A 24,443-nucleotide genomic window follows, 5' to 3' on the forward strand; every position below is an offset into this window, starting at 1 on the left:
CATTAATTACGTCACACGTTTAGGGGGAGGGAGGGGTCAAGAAAATGTGACATTATGTGACATGGGGGAGGGGGGGAGTCACTAACATTGTGACGTCACTTTAACTTCATCAGTAGCCGAAAATTAATTTATATTTTTTAATGTGTTTTAAGAAGTAATTTTCGTTCCTGTGTGGTTTTGTGTTATAAAATTACTTAAGTACTAATATTTCTTTTACCAAAAATATTTTTTTATCAAAATAATTATGCCGAGTATGCCGGCTACATACGTAACGATAAATCGTTGCGATAAAACTGTGCAGTCCGACTGTGCGATAAATCGAACGTTCCTAGTGCCTCCACACGCCTCCGATATCGGAGCCGATCGTCAGTTCTCCGCAAAGCTCATCAGAAACAACATGTCATCCACAATGGCACTGCTTTGGAGTTAGATTTATGATTTCTCTATTATACAGATGTATAATGTAGGTAAAGCCATACGATTAAATAAAATTATAGTATGAGCGTAGGAAAACATGAAAAATCCCGTAAGTACATAAATAAGTTTTTGCCAAAAATTTCATTTTTGGTACAAGCTTTTATTGATGCTGACTGTACTTTTCTTACAACAGACAACTAATACTCATCAAGACAATTATAAAAACCGCTAACACTATTAGGTTGCGTTGTTTCATCACAGAGTTCCTATGGCCACCTCCTGTCTCCACCCTCAGATCAGCTCAATGGTGCCATAATATTGGATTGTCATCCGATTTATACATGCAAATTACAAATACAATGCAAATACAAAAAAAAAATCAGCTCAATCGGAAACCGGGAAGTGGATCAAATTTAACTTGCTAGATTTGATTACAGACCGACAAACAGACAGACAACAGTCAGGTGAAACTAAATAAAAGCTTGTAAAAACAGCGACTACGAACAGAGAACCCTACTATCGGGTCACTGGCACTAAATGCAGTACCGTCTTGACCATAAGGGCACACGGGGCCCGTGCACACAGGGCCCCGTTCCTCAGGGGGCCCCGAAGGATAGACAGTAACAGTATATATATTTGATTACACATAATAAATGTTAGTTTAATTCACTTTCTTTACTTTCCAAATTCTAAAGTTTATTTTTTTCATTAATGTACTTACTTGAATAATAGGTAACCCACGTGCGCACACAAGCGAGCGACGTGAAGTACTGCCGAAATGAACGGTCGCCATCCACACGCAACGATAAAACTGTGCAGTTCGCTTCGACAACGATTTTTCTGATATAATTTGCAACTGCCACCGATCAACGATTTATCGTAACGATTTGTCATACACACGGTTCGATTTATCTGCACAGTCGGACTGCACAGTTTTATCGCAACGATTTATCGTTACGTATGTAGCCGGCATTAGTACCTATTGCCGATTTCATTGAAAACAAGATTGCCTAAAATGTGACGTCACACCGGTGGGGAGGGGTTTGCAAAATGTGACCAAGTGTGACAAGGAGGGGGAGGGGTCAAAAAACCTAGAAATTCGTGTGACGTAATTAATGGATGATCCCAAAGCTGTATATCATCATGCATATGAAGCATGATAATAAACAGATTTCTTTATTACAAATGTTGTATAATCTGTATACAGCTGTCACTGTCAAAGAAAACGAGGTGGGTATTTTAAAATTTTCACTAGTTTCCGAAACAAAAGCTAGTATACGTATTTATTTATAATCCCTACATATAATACGATAACTGTGCTCATATTATATGTGGAAACTACGTTATTTGGTGTTTTAATGCTAATACCGATGTCACTGGAAGGTGAGAATTTTGAGATTAAGGTGGAACCTGGTTGGGGGACTGGGGGGGAGCTCGAGGCTGCCCAGGCCATGTACACGGACCATGAAACAGAGAAACTGGACCCACAACCCGGCCAATTAGATGAGATAAAGTTTGAGCCTGATTGGACAATCGAGGACAGCAAGATTAACGAGAGTGTTGCGGCGGCCGGACTGTATGTAGACCACATTTTCAAGGAGGAGATTGTGCTGGGCCCTGAGGTGATAGAGCAGCCTAAACTATCCTTACCTTACCCAGGTTGGTTGTTTGTACAATTCTACTACTGGCAGTAAATAAATAAAAACTGGTTTCAATATTATTGTTGTAAACCCTACCCACAAAATTATATTCTTATTTTTTTTGGGTTCCGTACCCAAAGGGTAAAACGGGACCCTAAGACTTCGCTGTCCGTCCGTCCGTCCGTCCGTCTGTCTGTCACCAGGCTGTATCTCACGAACCGTGATAGTGAGATAGTTGAAATTTTCACAGATGATGTATTTCTGTTGCCGCTATAACAACAAATACTAAAAACAGAATAAAATAAAGATTTAAGTGGGGCTCCCATACAACAAACGTGATTTTTGACCGAAGTTAAGCAACGTCGGGCGGGGTAGGTACTTGGATGGGTGACCGTTTTTATAGATAATGGTACGGAACCCTTCGTTTGCGAGTCCGACTCGCACTTGGCCGGTTTTTTACATATTTCTAACTAACCATACCATAGTGTTAATATAATATTGTAACATCACTCAATTAAGTTATTAAGCAAAATGTGAGACAAAATACACATTGGACAAAGAAATTGGGCTGGTGGAATACCACTCTTAGATAACAAAGGACAACCGCTTTTTCTTAGAAACAGACCCATTTTTCTATCGGGATATTAATATTGTAGAAAATATGTTTACACAACTTGATGCTTATTAACCATAACTATGCCCCTTTGTTTGACTGTTTTGATTTTTTTAATAGAATGAGACTGGACATTGGAATGTGTATTTAACACATTCCAATGTCCATTTTCGTATTAAGCCTTCATAAGGCTGAGGGAACATATTTCCCACCTGATATTGAACTTTTTTTCAAAGTTCAATTCAATTTCAATTTTGCATAATTTCTGACACCCTTATGCCTTATAAAGGGTTAATGACAAGTTTTATGTTAATTGCAGCACCATCTGAATTACCTACAGAAGAAAAAGTTGATCTGTTTTGGGTTATTCCCACTAGTTACCACCAAGTTCTTACCAGTGGTAACTACTGGGATTTTTTTTTCCACCTTTTACTATTGGTCTGTTTTGATTTTTTGACTTGTATGAGTTAAATACACATTCCAATGTCCATTTTCGTATTAAGCCTTCATAAGGCTGAGGGAACATATTTCCCACCTGATTTTGAACTTTATTTCAAAGTTCAATTCAATTTCAATTTTGCATAAAATCTGACACCCTTATGCCTTATAAAGGGTTAATGACAAGTTTTATGTTAATTGCAGCACCATCTGAATTACCTACAGAAGAAAAAGTTGATCTGTTTTCAGGATACTGTGCAGCTTGTAGCCCCACAGTGCCGATGTGGCCTAAAACCAATAAAGAAAAGACATTTTACAAGTGTCATGCATGTCGGAAAACATTTGGCCTAGAAGATAGTCTAACAAGGCATATTTTTGCAGTTCATGCTAAAAACGAAATTCCCAAAATTAATAAAGTGCACGTTTGCAAGTTTTGTTGCCAAATGTTTCTATCTAAAAATGGTTTGGCGGAACATTTGATGGTTCACTTTAAAAGTTCCAGAAACCTAAAGGAAAATGTTTTTATTAACAAAAGACGTAATATATTGAGGCGAGACAAAATTATTCCGCTTAAAACTTTGACCAGCAACACACCGTCATACAATATCACGCCCCCTGGCAGTAAATACGTTAAGTTTGAATGTAAATGTGATAAGACAGCATGCACAGAAGATAAAGATTGCTGTTCATCAAATATAAAGCCATACACGTGTCACGCATGTCACGTAAGTTTCGTACTAGAAAAGTCCTTTGATAAACATATGTTAGATACTCATGCGGCACCTAAATTTCAAGAAGAACTTACTATTGTACAAGCTCTACCTGGCTCACGCGGTAAGGCACCATACAACTGTCAAAAATGTCATAAAACATTTGACTCGGTAGAGAGTCTCACAAGGCATAGGTTTGCTATCCACGCAAAACGTGAAACCGGCACACACGAAATTCATCAATTAAGTTTAACCACCAGTAATAACCCAATGCGTCCCTGCTATTTTTGCTATCAATGGTTTGAAGATAGAGATGATTTAATGAAACATATGGAATTTCACATAGAATTTGCCAGTGAGATAAACTGATTTACAAAAGATTACAGAGAAATCAGAATTGAATAAACATAAGTTGGTACACACTATGTACTACGTATGAACAGTTCAGTTGAGAACATAATTCTATATATATCACCCTGTATATCGGAATGAATATAAAAAAATGCATCCCTATCTCCCTTAGTGAATGGCTGGACCAATTTCGCTGATCCTTTTTTGTGTTGTGTTTGTTTTTGTCAGGAGCAGTTTCTTTTTTTTAATAGCCTAGTTTAGTGTCTCACTGCTAGCCAAATGCCCACTTTCCTCCACTCAACCCTATCGTTGTACTTTCCCGCCAATCCGGATAAAAAGCTTAAGTGGGACTGTGGGCTCAGCACGGTTCCATTTTTATCGTCTATCACTATGCGCGTCCCTTTCGCACTTACATACTTGTTAGAACGTGACAGGCATGGTGACAAGGGATAAAAACGCGACCGTGCTACGCCGCCTGGGCGGGATATGTCTGCCGCATGTACCCTGAATGGTGGGCCAAAATGGAGATGTTTCTTATGAAAGAAAAAATAGATAGATATAGGTAGGTGAAACGAAGTTCACCTGGTCATCTAGTAACTAATAACATTGACACTATTCAACCAACAATGGCAACAAGCCAATGTTTGTTGTCAATGGTTTACAGTCGAAAGTGCCGCCTAGGAGCCCTCCGCGTGCTCAACAGAAATTAATACAAATAATATATTTATGGAATAGAGTGAAAATTGAAAACCAATGGGCCTGGGATAAAGAGCCCAAGAACTGCATTGCCTAGCTAGAGGGCAGTGGGAAGTGTGAACAAAACAGGTCGTGTCTAATTGTTTTTGGCACTTACAAAACTAATAATAAAAAAAAAAACAATTTTGTATACCTAAGTTTTGTTTTAATAATCTACCCACCCCATCCCATTACGTTAAACCTGGTACGATATAGAGTCGGACCAAAAAAAGTCTGCAGCGGATTTAATAGCCCACGCAGTGCAATTGTTATTTATACGTCATAATTTCATAGAAGTTTGACGTTTATAATAACCCTTACACTGCGTGGGCTATCAAATCCGCTGCAGACTTTTCTTGGTCTGACTCTAATTATTTACCAGTCACTTTTCGGTGAAAGAAAACTTCGTGACAAAAACGGACTAATCCTAAAGCCCCCTCCAGACTATGCGCGTGAATCGCGTGCGAAGTCGCGAACGCGAGTGTGGAGTCGATTTCGCTGTCTGCGAAAATCGACTCCACACTCGCGATCGCGGCTTCACGCCGCGATTCGCGCACGAGTGTGGAGGAGGCTTAATATGGCCTAATTTCTCCTCTTGGTTGTAAGATAAAATGGCAGTCGCTTTTATAAAAACTAGTGCGTACGCTACGCCAATTCATGGGATTAGTTGCCAAGCGGACTCTAGGCTCCCATGAGCCGTGGCAATAAAGCTCAATGCACACACACGGCGGGAGCGTGCGCGTGTTTCCTTTACGTTCTATTTAATTATACTATTAGTTAGACCTTAATTAGTACTATTAGTTATTCTGTGCCTTAATACCGACTACGTAGGACCACAGAATAACTAATAGTACTACCGGTAGGACCCAACGAACATTCACACTGCGCCGCGGACCCGCTCATGAGAGAGTGAGACGCAATGACATTGGACAATCATTATTCAATCATGGGGTTGGACAGGTGGAATAGTTACTAGATGGTTACTAGCCTTACCTACTGTCAGGCTTACCTGTTTTCAAATAAAATATCTTTTAAACGGCAAGATGAGAAGATGTGCTAATAATAGAAACCAGTATTTGTTATTTCTATTACTTTACAAAAGGTGTACAATTTCAACGATTAAATCTATCAATTTTACATTTCTGCTCTAAAATCGTTACCCGACTCTTAAACTGTGGACCAGCCATATAGAAGAGGTGGGTTTTGACTTTTTTTGCGCAGCTCCTACAAAGGCTTTGCGGAGCCCTAGGGCTCCGCGGAGCACACTTTGAGAATGGCTGGTTTATGGCCTCTTCAAAATATGATTTAATTTGACTCGGTTAATTGCAATATCATCGAACAAATTGAGTTAAGCGATTGGCTAAGGCCGGTGTTATATAAAACGTTGGCAGTAGCAACAGAGAGCCATCCAAGGTTTTGTTCTGATGGCAATATTCAGTCTCGCTACCATGCCGCTCGTTCGCTCGCTTGCGCTCATCGCGCTAGTCACCGTAGTCGCTGCCTTCACCGACAGTGAAAAATGCGTCACAAAGGACATTGGTCAGTACCTATATTATTTGTTACGTATAATGATAGGTACCTCGCAATTGAAGTTTACGAAGCAGTACTCGTACCTGTCTGTATGTTACCTCTTCACCCTTGTTGAACCAATATAGATCAGTTTGAGGCCCGGGAAAGGACATATAGGCCAAGAAAGGTACGCTCGGCTAGTATGGCGGAATGGAAATAATTAGTAATAGCTGAAATTTTCGGTGTATGGGACAGATAATAAATCTAGTGATTACGTCGACACATAATCCAAATAAATATATTACATTTAGGTATTTAAAAAAAAATGTAAAAATATAAAAAATCACAGAAAGTTTGTAAAAAATATTAATAACATTTTTTAAATTTATACTCATAGAGAAATATTTGCTTTATGACATTAAGCATGAATCACACAAAAAATAATTCTGTATCCTACATTTAAAGTAAGTAACCTACGGTTATTATTAAATTCAGTATATTTCCGTCCTCAAAAATGGTAATAGGCTATTTTTTCTCTCATTATTTCCAAATTACAATAAGTACAAGCGTTGCAATTTAATCGTACACTAAATAATACCGTATGGGAGGTTTTATGGGGTTGTGCATTAATTGCCTGGTTAAAAATGGTAATAGATCAATATCATATGGGATTTTTATTATGAGTTCTGCTTCATCGAATACTGTAAAAATCGGCTTGAAATATGATTCGTAACACAAAAAACCATCAAAAACGTTATCGTTGCTTTAAAGTTGCCGCGCACGAGCCAGCGAGCTAACGCGATTGGTCGTTGCATGGAGCGGGGCGACGGAACGATGAAACTTCCATCGCCCCGAGCGCGAATATTTAAAAAAGTATTTAGTATATTTACTATTTACTCGGTCAAAACATATGTACCAGTGAACGTAAAAAATATGGGAGACTAGATTCGAACTAATTATCAGCTTTAATCTGGGCAAGAGTGCTGTAAATAAGAAAGTAAATTTTACGTAATTGCAGGCTTTCCGTCTTTGCGTGCGCGTTAAATTTAATACAATAATAGGCCAATTATATAGGGCTATTATACTGACACACACCCAATTTGATAGCAGAAAAAGACGCGAAATTAAAATTTTCTTAGGGAAATCAAATCTTCGCGCCTATAAGTTTAAACTTTAGGTTTCAATAGCGGTCATTTAAGTACCACCCCTCACCACTAAAATGTAATTATCAAAAACGACAGTTGCTAATGTTCCCCAAAGTAAGCATTTCTAGTTAATGCTGCAATACAGTGGTACCGGGCACCTTGCGACGCAAGGCCGAGCAGGAATCGCAAACCTTAAAATATTTGCACTAATTAATTGAGTTAGGATTTTGTTAGTACTCTTTAATTGAATAGCAAAAAATATAAGTTATGCATTAGAAATACCGTTTTTATTCGATTTTTAATTAAGTAATTATTGTTAAACTTATTTTTACCGTGTGGTGTCGGTTAAAATTTCACTAGTAACATCATTTGGCGACTAGGGCAATAAAAGTCGACACCACAACCAACAAATTAACAAACAACAATAACCAACAAATTAACAAACAACAAAAATTTGCAGTAATATTCCAAAACTCGACTGAACGCAAGCGCACCGAACCGTGTCGCTCCCCTGACGCGACTCAGTGTCATAAAACGTAAGGCCGTGGTATTAACGACAGCGGATAGCTGAGCGGCGAGCGGTGACTGCAGGCGGCAATAAGCTGTTCAGTTAATGTTTTTATAATTTGAAATGACTTCGTTTCCATGTAGAAATAACCAAACAGACTTTAGAAGCATTTAATATTTTATTTGTGGCCGCATAAATTATGTTTTATTGGTAAATTAACTACAATTATTCATATTTGTGGATAAAACAATATACATACTATAATTAATACTAAATTAACATTAAATAAATACATTATTTATGACATAAAAATACATTGCGCGTATTTAACTACTTAGCACTGTTTAATTACGATACTTGCAAGCAAGTAGTAAAGTATATGGCTCCATCCTATCCTGTACCACGATATACAAGCGATAACATTTTTGCGACAGTTTTGTATAGATAATGGATTTGTCGCTAGAAAATTACGATATCGAGATAAAAGTCAGGTCTCTGAGCGCTATTGAAACCTAACGCTATACATGTTTTAAATTTGCCGCGCTTTTTCTAGTCAAGCTGAATGTGTTTCACTATAGAATAGTAATCGAATTGGTTCAGATTTAACGTTTAATGCATATAAATAACATAATTAGTAAATAACATAATTAGTAAATAACATAATTTTGGACTAAGTACATTATACATACCTACATGACATCAGGCTATGGTTTGGCGCACCGTGACCCTGAACGGCGCGGTAATGTGTTACGGCTGTTAAGTGAAGTCCAGACGGGATGATCAAATCGACCGATTTGATCAGAAATGAAATTGGGGTCAATCTCCAAATTAAGCAACAATTAAACAACTGTACCGATATTTGGAACCTCAGAATAATATACCCGGCCGGATACCGGATAGTAACTTTGCTTGATTTCAGAGTAAACAAATTGGATTTAAGAAACAGTCACGGTCATATTGTACATTACTCGTTTATTATTTCAAAACAATTTAAACATCCACTCACTTGCACGCGTAGGTACCTACTCATTTCGAACATAGAAATGAGTCCGCGCCAATGTTCACCACGAAACAGGTTAAAACCTGCACAATGCGCACCTAAAAACCGAAATGTAAATATTGTTAAATTTAGTTTGTAGTTAATTAGTTTTTTGGTGTAAGTGTATGAACCAAGGTCTGAAATAAATGATTTTTTATTTTTTTTATTGTTCCGCCGGCCGAAGATTCGGCGGTCGGATACCGAATATTTGGCCGACGGTCGGGCCGAATATCCGGTATCCGACCAAACAACTATCCATTGCATTTCTAATTGAGAGTGGCAACACTATCGTAGGTCGTATTGCCCTTTTCTAGCATATACGTCCCTCGCTCCTACACTCCCACCACACAGGCAGGTTGCTTTGTCAGTTATACAAGGCAAATTTTCAAGTCATTGGCATGCTGTTTTTCCATCTGGAAGGTCGTGAAGCTAAACTGCTGGTGAGTTTTTGAATTTGTACCTCAGTTTAGCTGACTATATTGAAATAGTTATTTATTTTACAAGGGGGCAAAGTTGTTGTTTAACCGCTCGTGCTAATATTGATACTTGAGCAAGTAAAACATTCGAAACATGGAATCTTGAGCGTTGCGAGGGTTTCAAAGCACGAGGGTTAAACAAAATTTGCCCCAAGTGAAACACAAAATGTTTCACCACACCAAACCGAAGCAAATATTAAATGTAAAAATATCATACAAAATCAAATACAAATGAATTTTATTAAATATTTATGATTTAAAAGTCAATTGTACCAGCAAACATAAGAAAACAACTCAAAATTTGCATTTGATTCCTTTGCCTCACTTGTGAATAAAATGAAACTTTGCTCTCAGTCTTTGAAGTGCAAAGTAAGCCTTTCCGAGCTGGTGTGAAATAAATAATTAAATTTTTCACGCCACTGTTCGGAAATGTGGCAATAGATGGTCTAAAACCAAGCTGGAAAGTAGGCAATAGCTGTAGCACTTGAACCACCACTACTACACTCGCGTGCAAAAGTATTGCATCACTTTGCATTTTTTCGTCCGCACCCAATAACTTTGTAATTCTATACCCGATTCTGAAAATTTTGGTATCAACTGAAAGCTTATAATGTAACGCATTAGAAAAATGGTAAATTCAATGAAATTTCGAATCTGAAGACTATAAAAAATCATAAAACTGAAAGTAGTCGCATAATGCTCCAAAAATAAATCCGGAAACTTGAGAATAAAAGTCATTTTTTTAATACAATATCGTTTATTATTATTAAATTAATACTTGGTATTGCCACCTACAGGCCTCCTTTCACAAACCAAGTGGTTTTTCATAGACGTAATTAATTTTCTAATGTGATCATGAGGAATAGCGTCCCACTCCTCCAGCAAGGCTCCCTTCAACTCCTCAACATTGACCAGGGCAGGATTCCGCTTTCGAACCCTCCTTTTTAGGTAGTCCCACACGTGTTCAATGGGGTTTAGGTCCGGGCTCATCGCTGGCCAGTCCATTGTGTCGATGCCCACTTCGAGAAGGTAGGCTGCGGTGGCCCTAGCGGTATGACACGGGACATTATCCTGCATTAGGATGAACCCCTCATCAAAAATACCGGCATAAGGAACAACATGTTCCTCCAGGATATCAGTGATGTACTTGGCAGCGGTCAATCCACTGTCACGGCCCCCGCCAGGCACGAAAACCAGTTCTGTCCGCCCGTCGTAGGAAATGCCGCCCCAGAACATTACGGATCCACCGCCATAGGCGACCCTTTCGGAGAAGAAACATTGAGCGAACTGTTCTTCTGGCCTTCTGTAGACTCTTCCTTTTCGGTCACATCCATTCAAACACATTCTGCACTCTTTCAAGAAGAGAACTGGGGTTCATTGCTCAATGGTCCAGTCCTTGTGATTTTCAGTAAACTCTCTTTAGGCTGTACGGTGTCGCGCCAGCAATCTGGGCACCGCTGCGGGCCTCCTGGGTGTCAAGTTCGCTTTCTTAAGTCTTCTTCTTATTGTCTACTCACTGGCAGCCACTCCTCGTACCTCACGCAGACGCTGCTGGATGGCAATGCTGGTCTGGTGTCGATCTCGGAGAGATGTTGTGACAAAGAAGCGGTCGTCCCTCTCTGATGTACACTCTCTGCGGCCGCTTCTTGGTCTTGAAGTAAAGGATCCAGTCCCCTGGAACCTCTGGTAAACTCTGCAAACTGCAGATTGGCTTAAATTCAGCTCGGCAGCTACTGAACGTTGGCTACGCCCCGCTTGCAGGGGCTGGATGATTTGGCGGACTTCAGCTTCAGTGGTTTCCATTTTTCCAGGTCTTTTTCACGGGAAAATACGCGGAGATATGTAACGATCGACTTCTGATAAGTGACTGATAACAACCCCTTCTCTACCCCCGTTTTATAAGGGTCAAGGGTAACGCAACTCGTGCGCGTGATAACGTGAAACCGCTCACAAATCGGGAAAATGCCGATAATTTGAAAAATACTGGGCCGATTTCCATGTTTTTTTACTTTTCGTAAAGCTAAAACTTCAAGGAACATGATTACATTAAAATAATTTAGAGAAATTAACCAGTTTACAAATATATTGGATGCGGACGAAAAAATGCAAAGTGATGCAATACTTTTGCACGCGAGTGTACAATGTTTCATTATTATCATCATCTGTCATTGGTGACAGTTCGCTACAGCAATGAGTATAATTTAAAACATAAAAATCAATAAAAGGTCTTTTTTGGCGCAACTTTTTCCTTCAAAAATAAATTTAGGTTATTTATAGGACCAATTTCTTGTTTAAAAAAAAACGAAATGTCAAACTATTCATTCATTCAGTCAGTTCATTCGATTCACGCTTAAGGCGTTTTTTACTTTTGTAGCTGTTTGTGGTTTTTTTAGCAAAAACGCTTCTAAGTTTAGAGTCCGTTTGAAGCAAACAACATAAAAACGCCTCTTAAATGTGATAAAAAAGAAAAAAGGCGGGATCGGAAAATTCTCACTGAATTGGATAGTACTATAAAATATAAGAAACACGTATCTACGCTCGCTATAAAAATGAGTTCTTCTAGTGAAGAAAATGATATTCTTACGCTGACGCCTACCGAAATTCAAGAGACAGCACAGGCAGTGGCTAGTAATTTGCTACCAGAGAAATCGCGGGCTAGTACTTATAGTTATCCAAATGTTTCCTTATTTCCTCGCAGTAGTCGTGAAAAGCACTATGTAATGCCTCGGCCGGAAACGCTAAAGATGGAGTCGTATTATTCAAGGGCCTCCACCAACGTGTCGGCCCTCAAACTCACTCGTCCATCTTTTAGCGGTTTTCCGTCCTCTCCTACAATGTACTATAGTTGTCCGTTAAATTATCTAGCAAATAAAAACGATCCGGAATAGTGATGTGAAAGTGCAAGAGGATATTAGAAAGAGAGATGCCTAAGAGTAGCATACCATAATGAATACATGTGTCTTAGCTGTATATTGTATTGTTATAAATAATGTTAAAAATGCTTTATGTTGTTAATGTGTTCCAAATTGTGCTGCTTTGGCATTAGCTGTAAGGTGCAATTTGTTATTTGAATTAATAAATAAATACAATAAATGTTAATTTTACAAAATGTACCTATCAAATTGTATACTTTACTAAATATCTCTCTCCTCACAGGTGTTACAATAAAGGGTGTACGTACTACATTATTAATTAAACACTCATAATATAATTATATTACATACACATAATAAGTATATCATAGGATATGTATAATCACATTGGTTTGGCGTCTTCCCACCACCAGGCGATAACAAACATGTTTCAATATTATTCTTAGGTTCCGAATATCGGTACAGCTGTTTAATGACAGCATTTACACAAAAATAAAACGCTAATTAAATAACTTATCATATTCGGAACTACAGATGCAACGGATAGTTGTTTGGCCGCATACAGGATACGGGAGGTACGGCCTGACCATAGGCCGAATATTCAGTATTCAGCCGCCGAATATTCGGCCGGCGGAAATATTCAGGTTTTTCAGGTGCGCATTGTGGAAGTTTTGGCCTGTTTCGTAATGAACTTTCGCGCGGTATATAGGTCTATCACTAGGTACGAAATTAGTGCGCGAGCTAGTGAATGGAACGTTTAAATTGTTTTAAAATAATAATCGAGTACGATTATATTCCGATATCAAGCATAGTTATTTAGTACCCTTATTTTAGTATCCGGTATCCGTCCGGATATTAAAATAAGGGCGAGATAGGATACCGGATAGTAACCGAATATCCGGTGCATCTCTATTCGGAACCTAAATTTTTAATCCTGCATGGTGCAAATATGTATAATATTGAGACAATGACTTGAAAATTTGTCTTGTATAACTGACAAAGCAACCTGCCTGTGTGGTAGGAGTGTGGGGTAGAGAGGGAGGTATATGCTAGAAAAAGACAATACGACCTAGGGGCTGTCCATACATGACGTCATCTATTTTTGACGATTTTTGTCGCCCCCCCCCCCCCCCCATAAAATCATCAAAAAATCATGCTTCGAATGACACCGTTTCCACCTGCGTCATGCTACCATCATCCGATGTCCAGACCCCCCCCCCCTCCCCCAAATTTGAAATGACTTAAATTTATGAATAGCCCCCTACGACAGTGTTGCCACTCTCAATATTATTTATTCTTAGGTTCCGAATATGGTAAGTTATTTAATTAGCGTTTTATTTTTGTGTAAAACGCTGTCATTTTAAAGCCGTACTTTTCGCCTTATTGCAAAGGAGTAAGGTGCAAAAGTGTAAACATATATTTCACGTCGACTCTTATTATACTATGTTATACTTATTATGGAACTTACTATGTTATACTTATTATGGAACGTAAACTATGAATTGAAAGAGCACGAAATAGTCAATATAATACGTTTGTTGAAAAAAAAAGTCTACAGACGCTTAGGCGCGAAGGGTTATTGTCTCATAGAAAATTTGAATTTCGCGCCTTTTTCTACTGACAAAGTTGTTGGATAGACGTTAATATCAAATTAAAGAGTGGGCCTACACACTTCGCTGTGACAGAATGTGAAAGTGTCACCAAAACTGTCAAATGACTACGATAATAAGTATTCCTTTTATAATGCCACTCCACACTATGCCATTCTGAAATTAAATAAGAACGATAGATAGTCATGCGCAATTTTTATTTTTGTAGTGGGTCATAATTGACGTATATAATTACGAATATAATTTGAACATCAACCAATAATATTGGATATGATATCAGTTATTTTTAATCAGCTATCATTCACGCGCGCGTTCATTTTGCTCAGACTTGGCCGCACAAATATTTGGTGCGAGCGAGACGCCCGCGCACGTTCGAATTGGCCTGTCACTTGTAGCAACTTGTAGGTAAGTACATACTATCCACGCGTCCTTGGCACGAACTCCCGCCACCGCCCGCATTGAAACTGTCCCCGCGCGCCGCAAGGAAATGTAATCCTTAGCATTAGCGCAAAGAGTTCAAATTTGGTAGTTTCATTTAGCGAATTTGATAAAATGCACATATTTATTACATTGACCATATTTTTGTGTGATTATGTATTGAATATCACTTTGAACGTTATCAGAACAAAGTCTGCAAGAAATTATATCTATAACCATTTTTTCTAGCATGTTTAAGGCGTAAATATATATACAAGTGTTACAAATCATATTGATGTCGGATTCTCGGATAAATAGCTTAATGAGGTAGTTTTATGGTAATTCAATCAAAGACCTAATTATTACTTTTTATATCAAGTTACGACGTATATCCGTGAGGTCCCGCCATTTATTGAATTAGTTATTTTCCGTGTTAATATTTTGACTGATTCCATTGTCGACTCATTATAAATATTATTTTCGTCACGTTTACGAACTAAAAATACTATTACTATTTTTAACAAACAAGAATGGCTCTTTTTTTTAACTATTTTTTTTTACCTACTTCCGGACAGAAAGTTTTTTGGATTCGAAAATAAAGTATCTTAAAATGATCTAAAGAACAGGAATAAAAAAAAAATTGCCTATTACTAATTAATGTTTAACGTAAGCGTATCTTTACTGGAGTAATAGAGTTAGATTAGACCACATAATTGTTTTCCATCGTATTTTCTCGGAAACGTTCGTATTTGTCATGCTACTTCAGTCAACCTCAGTTCTTTCTGAAACAGCAAGACGCGTTCGTACGTTTCCGTGAAAATACGATGGAAAATAATGCACTACATCTGTAAGTTGGTAGCGATTTTGATAGATAAAGTTCTATGAGATTATAACGTTTAAATAACACTTGCACCGTCTGGGCTGGGGAGCTGATCCTAAAAGTTCCATAATATAGGGAAGAGGGGAGAATTTCTTTTAAAAAACTCGCCAAGTGCGAGTCGGACTCGCGTTCCAAGATTCCGTACATTACCCAATTTTTAACAATGTTTTTTTTATATGTGAAACACGAGGGGTCGGATCAAAAACGAAGTAATTAGTCCGACTCACGCTTGACTGTATATTTCTAATAGGTTTTCCTGTCATCCATAGGTAAAGAACTATTTTGTATATTTTTTTCAAAATTTTAGACCCAGTAGTTTCGGAGACAAAGGGGGGGAATGTTCATTTTTTGGCTATTTTCTTACAATAACTTCCTAACTATTTGTTTTAAAATTACAAAAAAATGTATATGATTAATATGATTAATAATAAATATGATTCTCAATAGCGGTATGAAGCGGTGATGGCCGAGTGGATATGACGTCCGACCGTTTCAATCCGGAGGTCGCGGGTTCAAATCCTGGCTCGTACCAATGAGTTTTTCGGAACTTATGTACGAAATATCATTTGAGATTTACCACTTGCTTTTCGGTGAAGGAAAACATCGTGAGGAAACCTGCATACATCCGCGTAGAATTTCAAAGGTGTATGTGAAGTCCCCAATCCGCATTGGGCCAGCATGGGGACTATAGCCCAAGCCCTCTTGGGAGTGGGAGGAGGCCTGTGCCCAGCAGTGGGACGTATATAGGCTGAATGATGATGATTCTCAAAATGAGCATTTTCATTTGATATGTAACACGATATAGTTTAAAAAACATTATTTTTTTAATTTTCTTATTTACCCCCCAAAAGTAGCATCCATGCATGGTCTAATAAAACATGGTCTTCCATTCCCAGAGTGACACGCGATTACGTCACAATAACATTGCCACTTTATTTCAACATAACATGTTACATGGGTACATTATACCTATGGTTAATAAGTTAAAATATTTCTTTATAATTTTATAATTTTCATTTATATGTATTTTAGCTTAAATTTTACAATAACACGTCATTTTTAATTACTCGTTAGCAATATCTTCCGATTCACGAAAGCAATTTCAGACTTTCGGGTAATTCTGTTTATACTACTGGCAACACAGGATAGCGCTGTGGACATTTGACAATTCGGATCTAGATAACTTCATGCCCTGACCGTCATCCTTGTCGAACGCGTGTTAATTGTTATTTCCTTCTCGCTCAGTATCAGCAGTCGCAGTGTTTTCCAAACTTTTCACGTCGTAAGCTTGGTAATTAATGTGTAACTGTGAATTAGTTTTTTAAACGTTTGTCTTGTATAGATAAATAAAGTTTAATTTAATACATTAGATTTGTTTTATTTTACTATGTTTCTACATGAATAACTTAAAATTAATGCCGTTAAAATAATTTTCACCGTTGGTTAAAATTCTCCCACATTTCAAAGTTTGAGAACCTGTAAACAGCATGATGACGTAGGCGCGTGTCAGTTAGGTCATACGCGAATCTCGGAATGGAGTACCAGGCGGAGTATATTATTATACCATGCATCCATGTTTAAAATTAATTTGTTTACGTAAGATGTCCGTCTTTGGGTTACGAATTTACCTACATATGAGTACTAGAGTGTTGCTTATTTCGTCGAAATTGAAATTTTCTATGTCTCACCCCCTAAAATTGTTCTCTTTCACTAAAAAACAAATGTGGATTTTCTTCAGAATATTCATTTACGTTTTAGGGGTTGCTACCGAATTTTGAAAATTTGGATACTCCATACAAGATTAATATTTTTTAGTTTTATTTTTCTCTTTTTTAGGGTTCCGTACTCAAAGGGTAAAAACGGGACCCTATTACTAAGACTCCGCTGTCCGTCCGTCCGTCCGTCCGCCCGTCCGTCCGTCCGTCTGTTACCAGGCTGTATCTCATGAACCGTGATAGCTAGGCAGTTGAAATTTTCACAGATGATGTATTTCTGTTGCCGCTATAACAACAAATACTAAAAAGTACGGAACCCTCGGTGGGCGAGTCGAACTCGCACTTGTCCGGGTTATTTTTATGAGACAACGGGTCAGGGTGTCGTATTAATGTGCAGTTTAACATAAAATAATACCACTATTTTTTTTAAAGCTTATTTTACCTATGCGTATTTTAGGCGTTCTAATTCAGCAGTGCGCACTCCTAAAACAGGAATAAAAATTATTTAAAAATATATATTGACTATACCTAGTATTGAATTACATATAAATAGCTTCCATATACTTTGACTCACTGTCTCACTAAAAAAAACGAAAAATTAAAAAAAAAATCATCATGTATGAAGAATGCAAATTTTCTAAATTCGGTAGCGACCTCTAAAACGAAATTAAAAATTCTGAAATAAATCCACATTTGTTTTTTAGTGTAAGAGAACAATTTAAGGGGGTGAGACATAGAAAATTTCTAGTACTAAATTTTAGCTTATTTGGTCCAGTACTTTTGGAGAAAATGGGCTGTGACAGACAGACAGACAGACGCACGAGTGATCCTATAAGGGTTCCATTTTTTTCCTTTGGAGGTACAGCACCCTAAAATAATGATTTCGGTATTTTTTTGTTATTAAAGTTATTATTAATCTTTATTTGCAGGTATTTATGGCGACCACAGACAAAGATTTGTCGAGAAAATTCCATACGGGAAGACAAGAAAAGACTTTATTGGAGTAAGATTTTTACTGTTGTTAAAAAAAAACATTTTATTTCGGATATAAATCCATAGTTGTTAGTTTTTTAATCATTTATTTACATACAATATATATACAGTGGTACTACTAAACTAAATTAATAACTAGCTTAAATCTAAAATAGGCCCTTGAGGCATTGTACCAAGGATGCTGGCGGCATTTCCTCGCTGTATCGCAATGCTGATACGTTGTGCGAGGTAGTCGCCAGCTCTTCGGTCACCAGTTACGTCAACCAGACGCTTCGCGATTTCTGCGAACAACTTATGCGCGCTGGGACCCCATGGACCTAGAGTTTCAACTCCAAATGGTACAAAATGGTACTCTCTACCGAGGCTCTTATATTTGTTACGTTTTAGAATTTCGGCGCTTTCCGCCGCTCCGTTGTTAGTTACATTTAAAATTAACTTATAAAATAGTGTTAGTAGAATTACAATGTAATCTTAACCTAAGTAATTAACTACTTATTTACTACAGTGTGGAGTTTTGTGCACTGCTGCAGCAGAGGGGAGTCCCACCTATCCAACAACGCTATCATGATACTGTTAGCGCTGCCCCGCCAGCGGCTTGCGCCTCCGCAAACATCCCGGAGGCGCTACAGTGACGAGGCAGCCCCATCAGCATCCTGAAAGCGTTGTTGTATTGCACTCGTAGGTCGCTGTACGCCCACTATCTACCCCACAGGCTGCAACTGTAAAAGGACTGGCAGTAAGCTTTGAAAAGCGTCACTTTAACTGCATGTGTGCAACGTGCAAACCTGCGGGTAAGCATATTGCACCGCACCGCCAGCGACCTACGTTCCCTCTCTATATCACAGTTATCGCTAAGATCTTCGGTAACCCAATGACCTAAGTACTTACTTAAACTTACTTACTCTAAGCAGAGGTGTGCCATACAGAGATACATCCGGCAAACTGGTGTAGGTTTTAGATCTGGACTTGAAAACCATTATAGACCGGGAGATAGTGACACATTTTACTGGGTCATTTGTACCAGTATGGCGGTTCGTCAGGGGTCTAAGCATGTAATGAAGGAAAGAAAATGCTATGACCATAGCGCTGGTACCGGCGGCCCAATCGCGTGGGCGTTAGTCGAACGTGTCGGATAAAATACGAGTGTCGAACGATTTGTACCACAAAAATCCTCGTATTATTCGATAGTCCATAAAAAAGAAGTAGGCGGTAGCGTAATGCCATACTTCTCCGGTGTGACTTACAGCCCGCCATACTGAGGCGAACACGTTAATTAAAAAAAAACAATTCAACCATTTGTACCAAGCTAATTTTTGCACAGGTGATCATCGTCGAGCAGCCATTCATGGACATCACCATGCCATACTTTTCGGATGGTTCCAAATGGCCGCCATACCGCCGCAAAGGAGTTAATTTTTTTTTTATTGCTAAACGATTTGTACCACCTTGTAATTTTTTTTTCAAGACTTTCTGTGTGATCATAAATGGAAATTTCATAATGCCATACCTGTAGGAGGTGGCAAATGTGTACAATATTTTTTTTTTATTTCAAGTATGGTGCCCCTTTCTCCCCCTATTAGAAGTATGGCAAATATAATAATGGTCACATTGCATCATATAATTTCCAAAAATCCAAATGCCATACTGGTACAAATCGTCAAATTTTTTTTATTTTTTAAGTCTTGGCTTAAGTCTCACAGTCGTCCGCCCCGTAGTTATAATCCGGAATAATTTATTTTTAGGTATAATTGTATCCAATCAAACAGAATATGATGATGCCATGCTGTAAAAAATTATTTTACGTATTGTATAGTCGTATTTTTGAAACGTGTCGATTAAATAAGTTTTTCAAGTATGGCAGCACTTTTTCCCCCTACTATAAGTATGGCAATTATAATAACGGTCACATTTTATCAAATACTCTCCAAAAATTTAAATGCAATACTGGTACAAATCGTTTAGCAAAAAAAAAAAATTAACTTCCTTGCGGCGGTATGGCGGGCATTTGGAACCATCCGAAAAGTATGGCATGGTGATGTCCATGAATGGCTGCTCGACGATGATCACCTGTGCAAAAATTAGCTTGGTACAAATGGTTGAATTGTTTTTTTTTAATTAACGTGTTCGCCTCAGTATGGCGGGCTGTAAGTCACACCGGAGAAGTATGGCATTACGCTACCGCCTACTTCTTTTTTATGGACTATCGAATAATACGAGGATTTTTGTGGTACAAATCGTTCGACACTCGTATTTTATCCGACACGTTCGACTAACGCCCACGCGATTGGGCCGCCGGTACCAGCGCTATGGTCATAGCATTTTCTTTCCTTCATTACATGCTTAGACCCCTGACGAACCGCCATACTGGTACAAATGACCCAGTAAAATGTGTCACTATCTCCCGGTCTATTAGCTCACTTTTTTTTACATTACTTATACTTTAGGCCATGCGTTTCCGCGTAGCCTTGACATATTGAAATTAGCCTTTGCAGCGCCCTGATTGAAGGGCTTGTTAATATGTATATATAATCATTATTCTTTTTTTTATTTTAAACCATTGGTCGAAAAAGTTTGGGTACTTATATCCGAAAATATTCACTTTGTCCATAAATGACTTTTGAAGATCCCGACCCGACATATAAAAAAAAACCGGCCAAGTGCGAGTCGGACTCGCGTTTCTAGGGTTCCGTACATAAGTCCGACTCACGCTTGAGTGCACATTTCTAATAGGTTTTCCTTATGGAATAATATTAACAACAATAAATTGCTCTGATAATTTGATTAATATAATACGAGTATGTACCCAATAACTATTCGTAAGTGCTTATTCCTAGGCCTACACGAATAAAGTATATTTTGACTTTGACTTTGACTGTCATCTACAAGTAAAGAACTATTTTGTGTATTTTATTCAAAATTTTAGACCCAGTAGTGTCGGAGATAAAGGGGGGGAATTGTAATTTTTTGGCTATTTTCTTAAATAACTTCGTACCTATGTATTATAAAACTATAAAAAAAACATGTGCATCTTTGGGTCACTAATTTACATATGTGTACCAAATTTCAACTTGATTGGTCCAGTAGTTTCCGAGAAAATAGGCTGTGACAGACGGACAGACAGACAGACGCACGAGTGATCCTATAAGGGTTCCGTTTTTTCTTTTTGAGGTACGGAACCCTAATAATATTATTTGCAAAGAAAATTAATGAAATCGTACCGGTAATAGTCCCTAAAACCTATAAAACGATATCCATGACGACTTTATGATATAGTGCATGGCCGCCATCTTGGATTCCTGGGTGCATTACATTTGTTATAATTACTTTTCATATATTATAGTTTGATATATCGTTATTTTGAATAACGTAATAAGTGGCATACTACCGGAATACCTAATTAACGGTATACATAATGTTATTATTGGTATAATGGTCATAAGGTATATTTACACTTCGTCTAATATACATTGCTATATTTATTACATACTCTAAAGCATATTATTTGTTATAACAAGTGACATCACATAATTATTTATGTAGCATAATAGTTGCATGACATAAATGGGTTAGGTTAGGTTGGAACTGCGACTCCGCACAAACGAATAACTACCTAACAAAAGGAGGGTTAGGTTAGGTTAGAACTATGACCCTCTGTAGAATAAAATATTCTATCAAAAAAGTGGTTTAGGTTAGGTTTGAACTGCGGTCCCCGCAGAACAAAATCCGTGAAAAAATAGGTTAGGTTAGGTTAGAACTGCGACCTCCCTAGAATAAAATAGCTAGCAAAAGCAGTAGGTCTGCGTACTAGTTATAAAAAGTATGTAAAACTTTACGTTATCAGTAAATGAAATATGACAAAAAATTTTATACGATATATGTATTTATACTTGATAAAATTGTATGAAGTATTACGTTATACAAAAATATAATATAACAAATGTCATTATAAAACATGTCTATATACTATTTGAAAATTATATTACATTAGGCATTATATCAATGAAAGTTTAGATGAAATCACTATATAATAAAGGGAACGTATAATAAAAATTACATTATAACATACAATAATATATCAAATGGCGTTATAACAAATGTATGATAGTTTTGTTATAATTATATTAAACATTACACACCCTGGATTCCTAAATGGTCATCATTTTCGAAATATACACTCCCTAAAACCTATAAAATGACATCCATGACGGCTTGCTTGACATAGTACATGGCCGCCATCTTGGATTCCAACAAACAATATTCAACAAGGAATTTTCAAGCAAAATAAGGTACCACTTTGTCGCTTGCCATAAGGACTCGGTTTAATTACTCACTCGGCGATACTTAAGCGCATGGTATAATAATATACTCCGCCTGGTACTCTATTCCGAGATTCGCGTATGACCTAACTGACACGGGCCTACGTCATCATGCTGTTTACAGGTTCTCAAACTTTAAAATGTGGGAGAATTTTAACCAACGGTGAAAATTATTTTAACGGCATTAATTTTAAGTTATTCATGTAGAAACATAGTAAAATAAAACAAATCTAATGTATTAAATTAAACTTTATTTATCTATATAAGACAAACGTTTAAAAAACTAATTCACAGTTACACATTAATTACCAAGCTTACGACGTGAAAAGTTTGGAAAACACTGCGACTGCTGACACTGAGCGAGAAGGAAATAACAATTAACACGCGTTCGACAAGGATGACGGTCAGGGCATGAAGTTATCTAGATCCGAATTGTCAAATGTGACAGCGCTGAGCCTGAGGGGCTACCGCGAAAACCGAAATTCGCAAATTGCGGGGATCTTACTCTTTTACTCCAATGAAGGCGTAATTAGAGTGACAGAGAAAAATGCCCGCAATTGACGATTTTCGGTATTGGCGGTAGCCCTACTGTGAGTGTGAGCCTGTGTTGCCAGTAATGTAAACAGAATTACCCGAACGTCTGAAATTTCTTTCGTGAATCGGAAGATATTGCTAACGAATAATTAAAAATGACGTGTTATTGTAAAATTTAAGGTAAAATACATTATAAATGAAAATTATAAAATTATAAAGAAATATTTTAACTTATTAACCATAGCTATAATGTACCCATGTAACATGTTATGTTGAAATAAAGTGGCAATGTTATTGTGACGTAGGCCCGTGTCACTCTGGGAATAGAAGACCATGTTTTATTAGACCATGCTTAACCCGTCGAATGCCTTGTCCCGGATACGTCACAGACAATTTGAACTTTAATTTATAATTTCAAGGTTATTATAGTAGTATACCCTATAATGGACACGGAACCAGTAATGGGACATAAAAACACAATTCCTCTAAAATAAGTATATAAAAGTAGTTTATAAACACTGGATGTACTTTTATCATAAATAAGAGTCCTAGAGCTGATTATGTTTGAATTGTTATTAAATTCGGTTATTTTTTAAGAAATGTGCGTCAACCCAAAAGTTGTCGTGCCACTGAAAAAAAATATCACTAAAAATTCTTAACAACTTCGCTAAGAGAGGTGAGTTAATTTATTAAATTTTAATTAATTAATACTTGATGAAAACTAGAATGTGTTTTGTTAATTGCATTTACCATGAGATAAGGTATACAACACACTATGTTGTGACTCCACAGATGTAAAAAAATAGTGATATTTGGCCCAATCCCATTATAGGAGCTGTAAAACTGCATACCTCCTATGATGGGACAATTGACATAATGATATGCTTGCCATGCCATAATTTCATGTTTTAAACAATACAGAAGTAAAATGTAGTTACGAAATATGTCAACCAGGAGGTATTCTCGGACTTAGGATAAATTAATATCGTTTTTCCAAACTTTTATTTAACTTGCCTTGTTAGTTAGTGTGGGTCAAATCTTGGTAGCTGAATTTGACCCACTTTTCGATTTCCGATTCAGTTGAAATTTTGTGTAAGTACGTAATTAAGTATGCAAATCGGATGATAATGCAATATTATGATAACATGGACTTGATCTGATGATGGAGACAGGAGGTGGCCATGGGAACTATATCGCAATAAACCCTAACTAATTGTGTTTGGGTATATTAGAATTGTCTCGATGAATCTAATACAATAATAATTGGCTGTGGAAAGAAAAATACATTCAGCGATAAAAGCTTATACCAAAAATTGATTTTTTTGCCATAACTTATTCCCCATTTCAATATTTTATACTGATAGAGCAATGTCCATTATAGGGGGCCCATTACTGGATCCACGTCCATTACCGGGGGCCCATTACTGGAGCTTTGGTGTCCATGACTGGAGAAAAAAAGCATAGTTTTAATTTGTTAATTATGTGGAAACTCATTGCAGTATCTTTGATACAACACGCCTAAAA

General features: G+C 37.4%; 2 protein-coding genes across 4 annotated transcripts in view; both read left to right on the top strand.

Annotated features, from left to right (window-relative positions):
- The first annotated feature begins 1,664 nt into the window (after positions 1-1,664).
- LOC134803156 (zinc finger protein Xfin-like) lies at positions 1,665-4,722 on the top strand. Of its 2 annotated transcripts, none has more exons than XM_063775861.1 (2): positions 1,665-2,076; positions 3,313-4,722. In XM_063775861.1, exons 1-2 carry the CDS (start codon positions 1,776-1,778, stop codon positions 4,185-4,187), a joined length of 1,176 nt encoding a protein of 391 aa, XP_063631931.1. In that variant the 5' UTR covers positions 1,665-1,775; the 3' UTR covers positions 4,188-4,722. The 2 variants fall into 2 exon arrangements, with proteins under 2 accessions (XP_063631931.1, XP_063631932.1); XM_063775862.1 differs by having other exon boundaries at positions 3,358-4,722.
- Positions 4,723-6,256: 1,534 nt separating this feature from the next.
- The window catches only part of LOC134803404 (uncharacterized), a 30,176-nt gene continuing 11,989 nt past the window's right edge, over positions 6,257-24,443 (top strand). Inside the window, exons 1-2 of one of the 2 annotated variants that reach the window (XM_063776224.1) lie at positions 6,257-6,443; positions 18,006-18,079. In XM_063776224.1, the coding sequence (XP_063632294.1) occupies positions 6,329-6,443; positions 18,006-18,079 (189 nt within the window). In that variant the 5' untranslated portion in view covers positions 6,257-6,328. The remainder of the gene's footprint in view (positions 6,444-18,005; positions 18,080-24,443) is intronic. The other variant, XM_063776223.1, reaches the window with a different exon arrangement.

The sequence above is a fragment of the Cydia splendana genome, chromosome 26 (genome assembly GCF_910591565.1).
Source record: "Cydia splendana chromosome 26, ilCydSple1.2, whole genome shotgun sequence".
Classification (NCBI taxonomy): domain Eukaryota; kingdom Metazoa; phylum Arthropoda; class Insecta; order Lepidoptera; family Tortricidae; genus Cydia; species Cydia splendana.

Coding starts and splice junctions, on each gene's coding strand:
- LOC134803156 (XM_063775861.1), top strand. CDS start 1,776: ATGCTAATACCGATGTCACTGGAAGGTGAGAATTTTGAGATTAAGGTG. Junction 2,077..3,312: donor ACTATCCTTACCTTACCCAG/GTTGGTTGTTTG, acceptor TGTTAATTGCAG/CACCATCTGAATTACCTACA.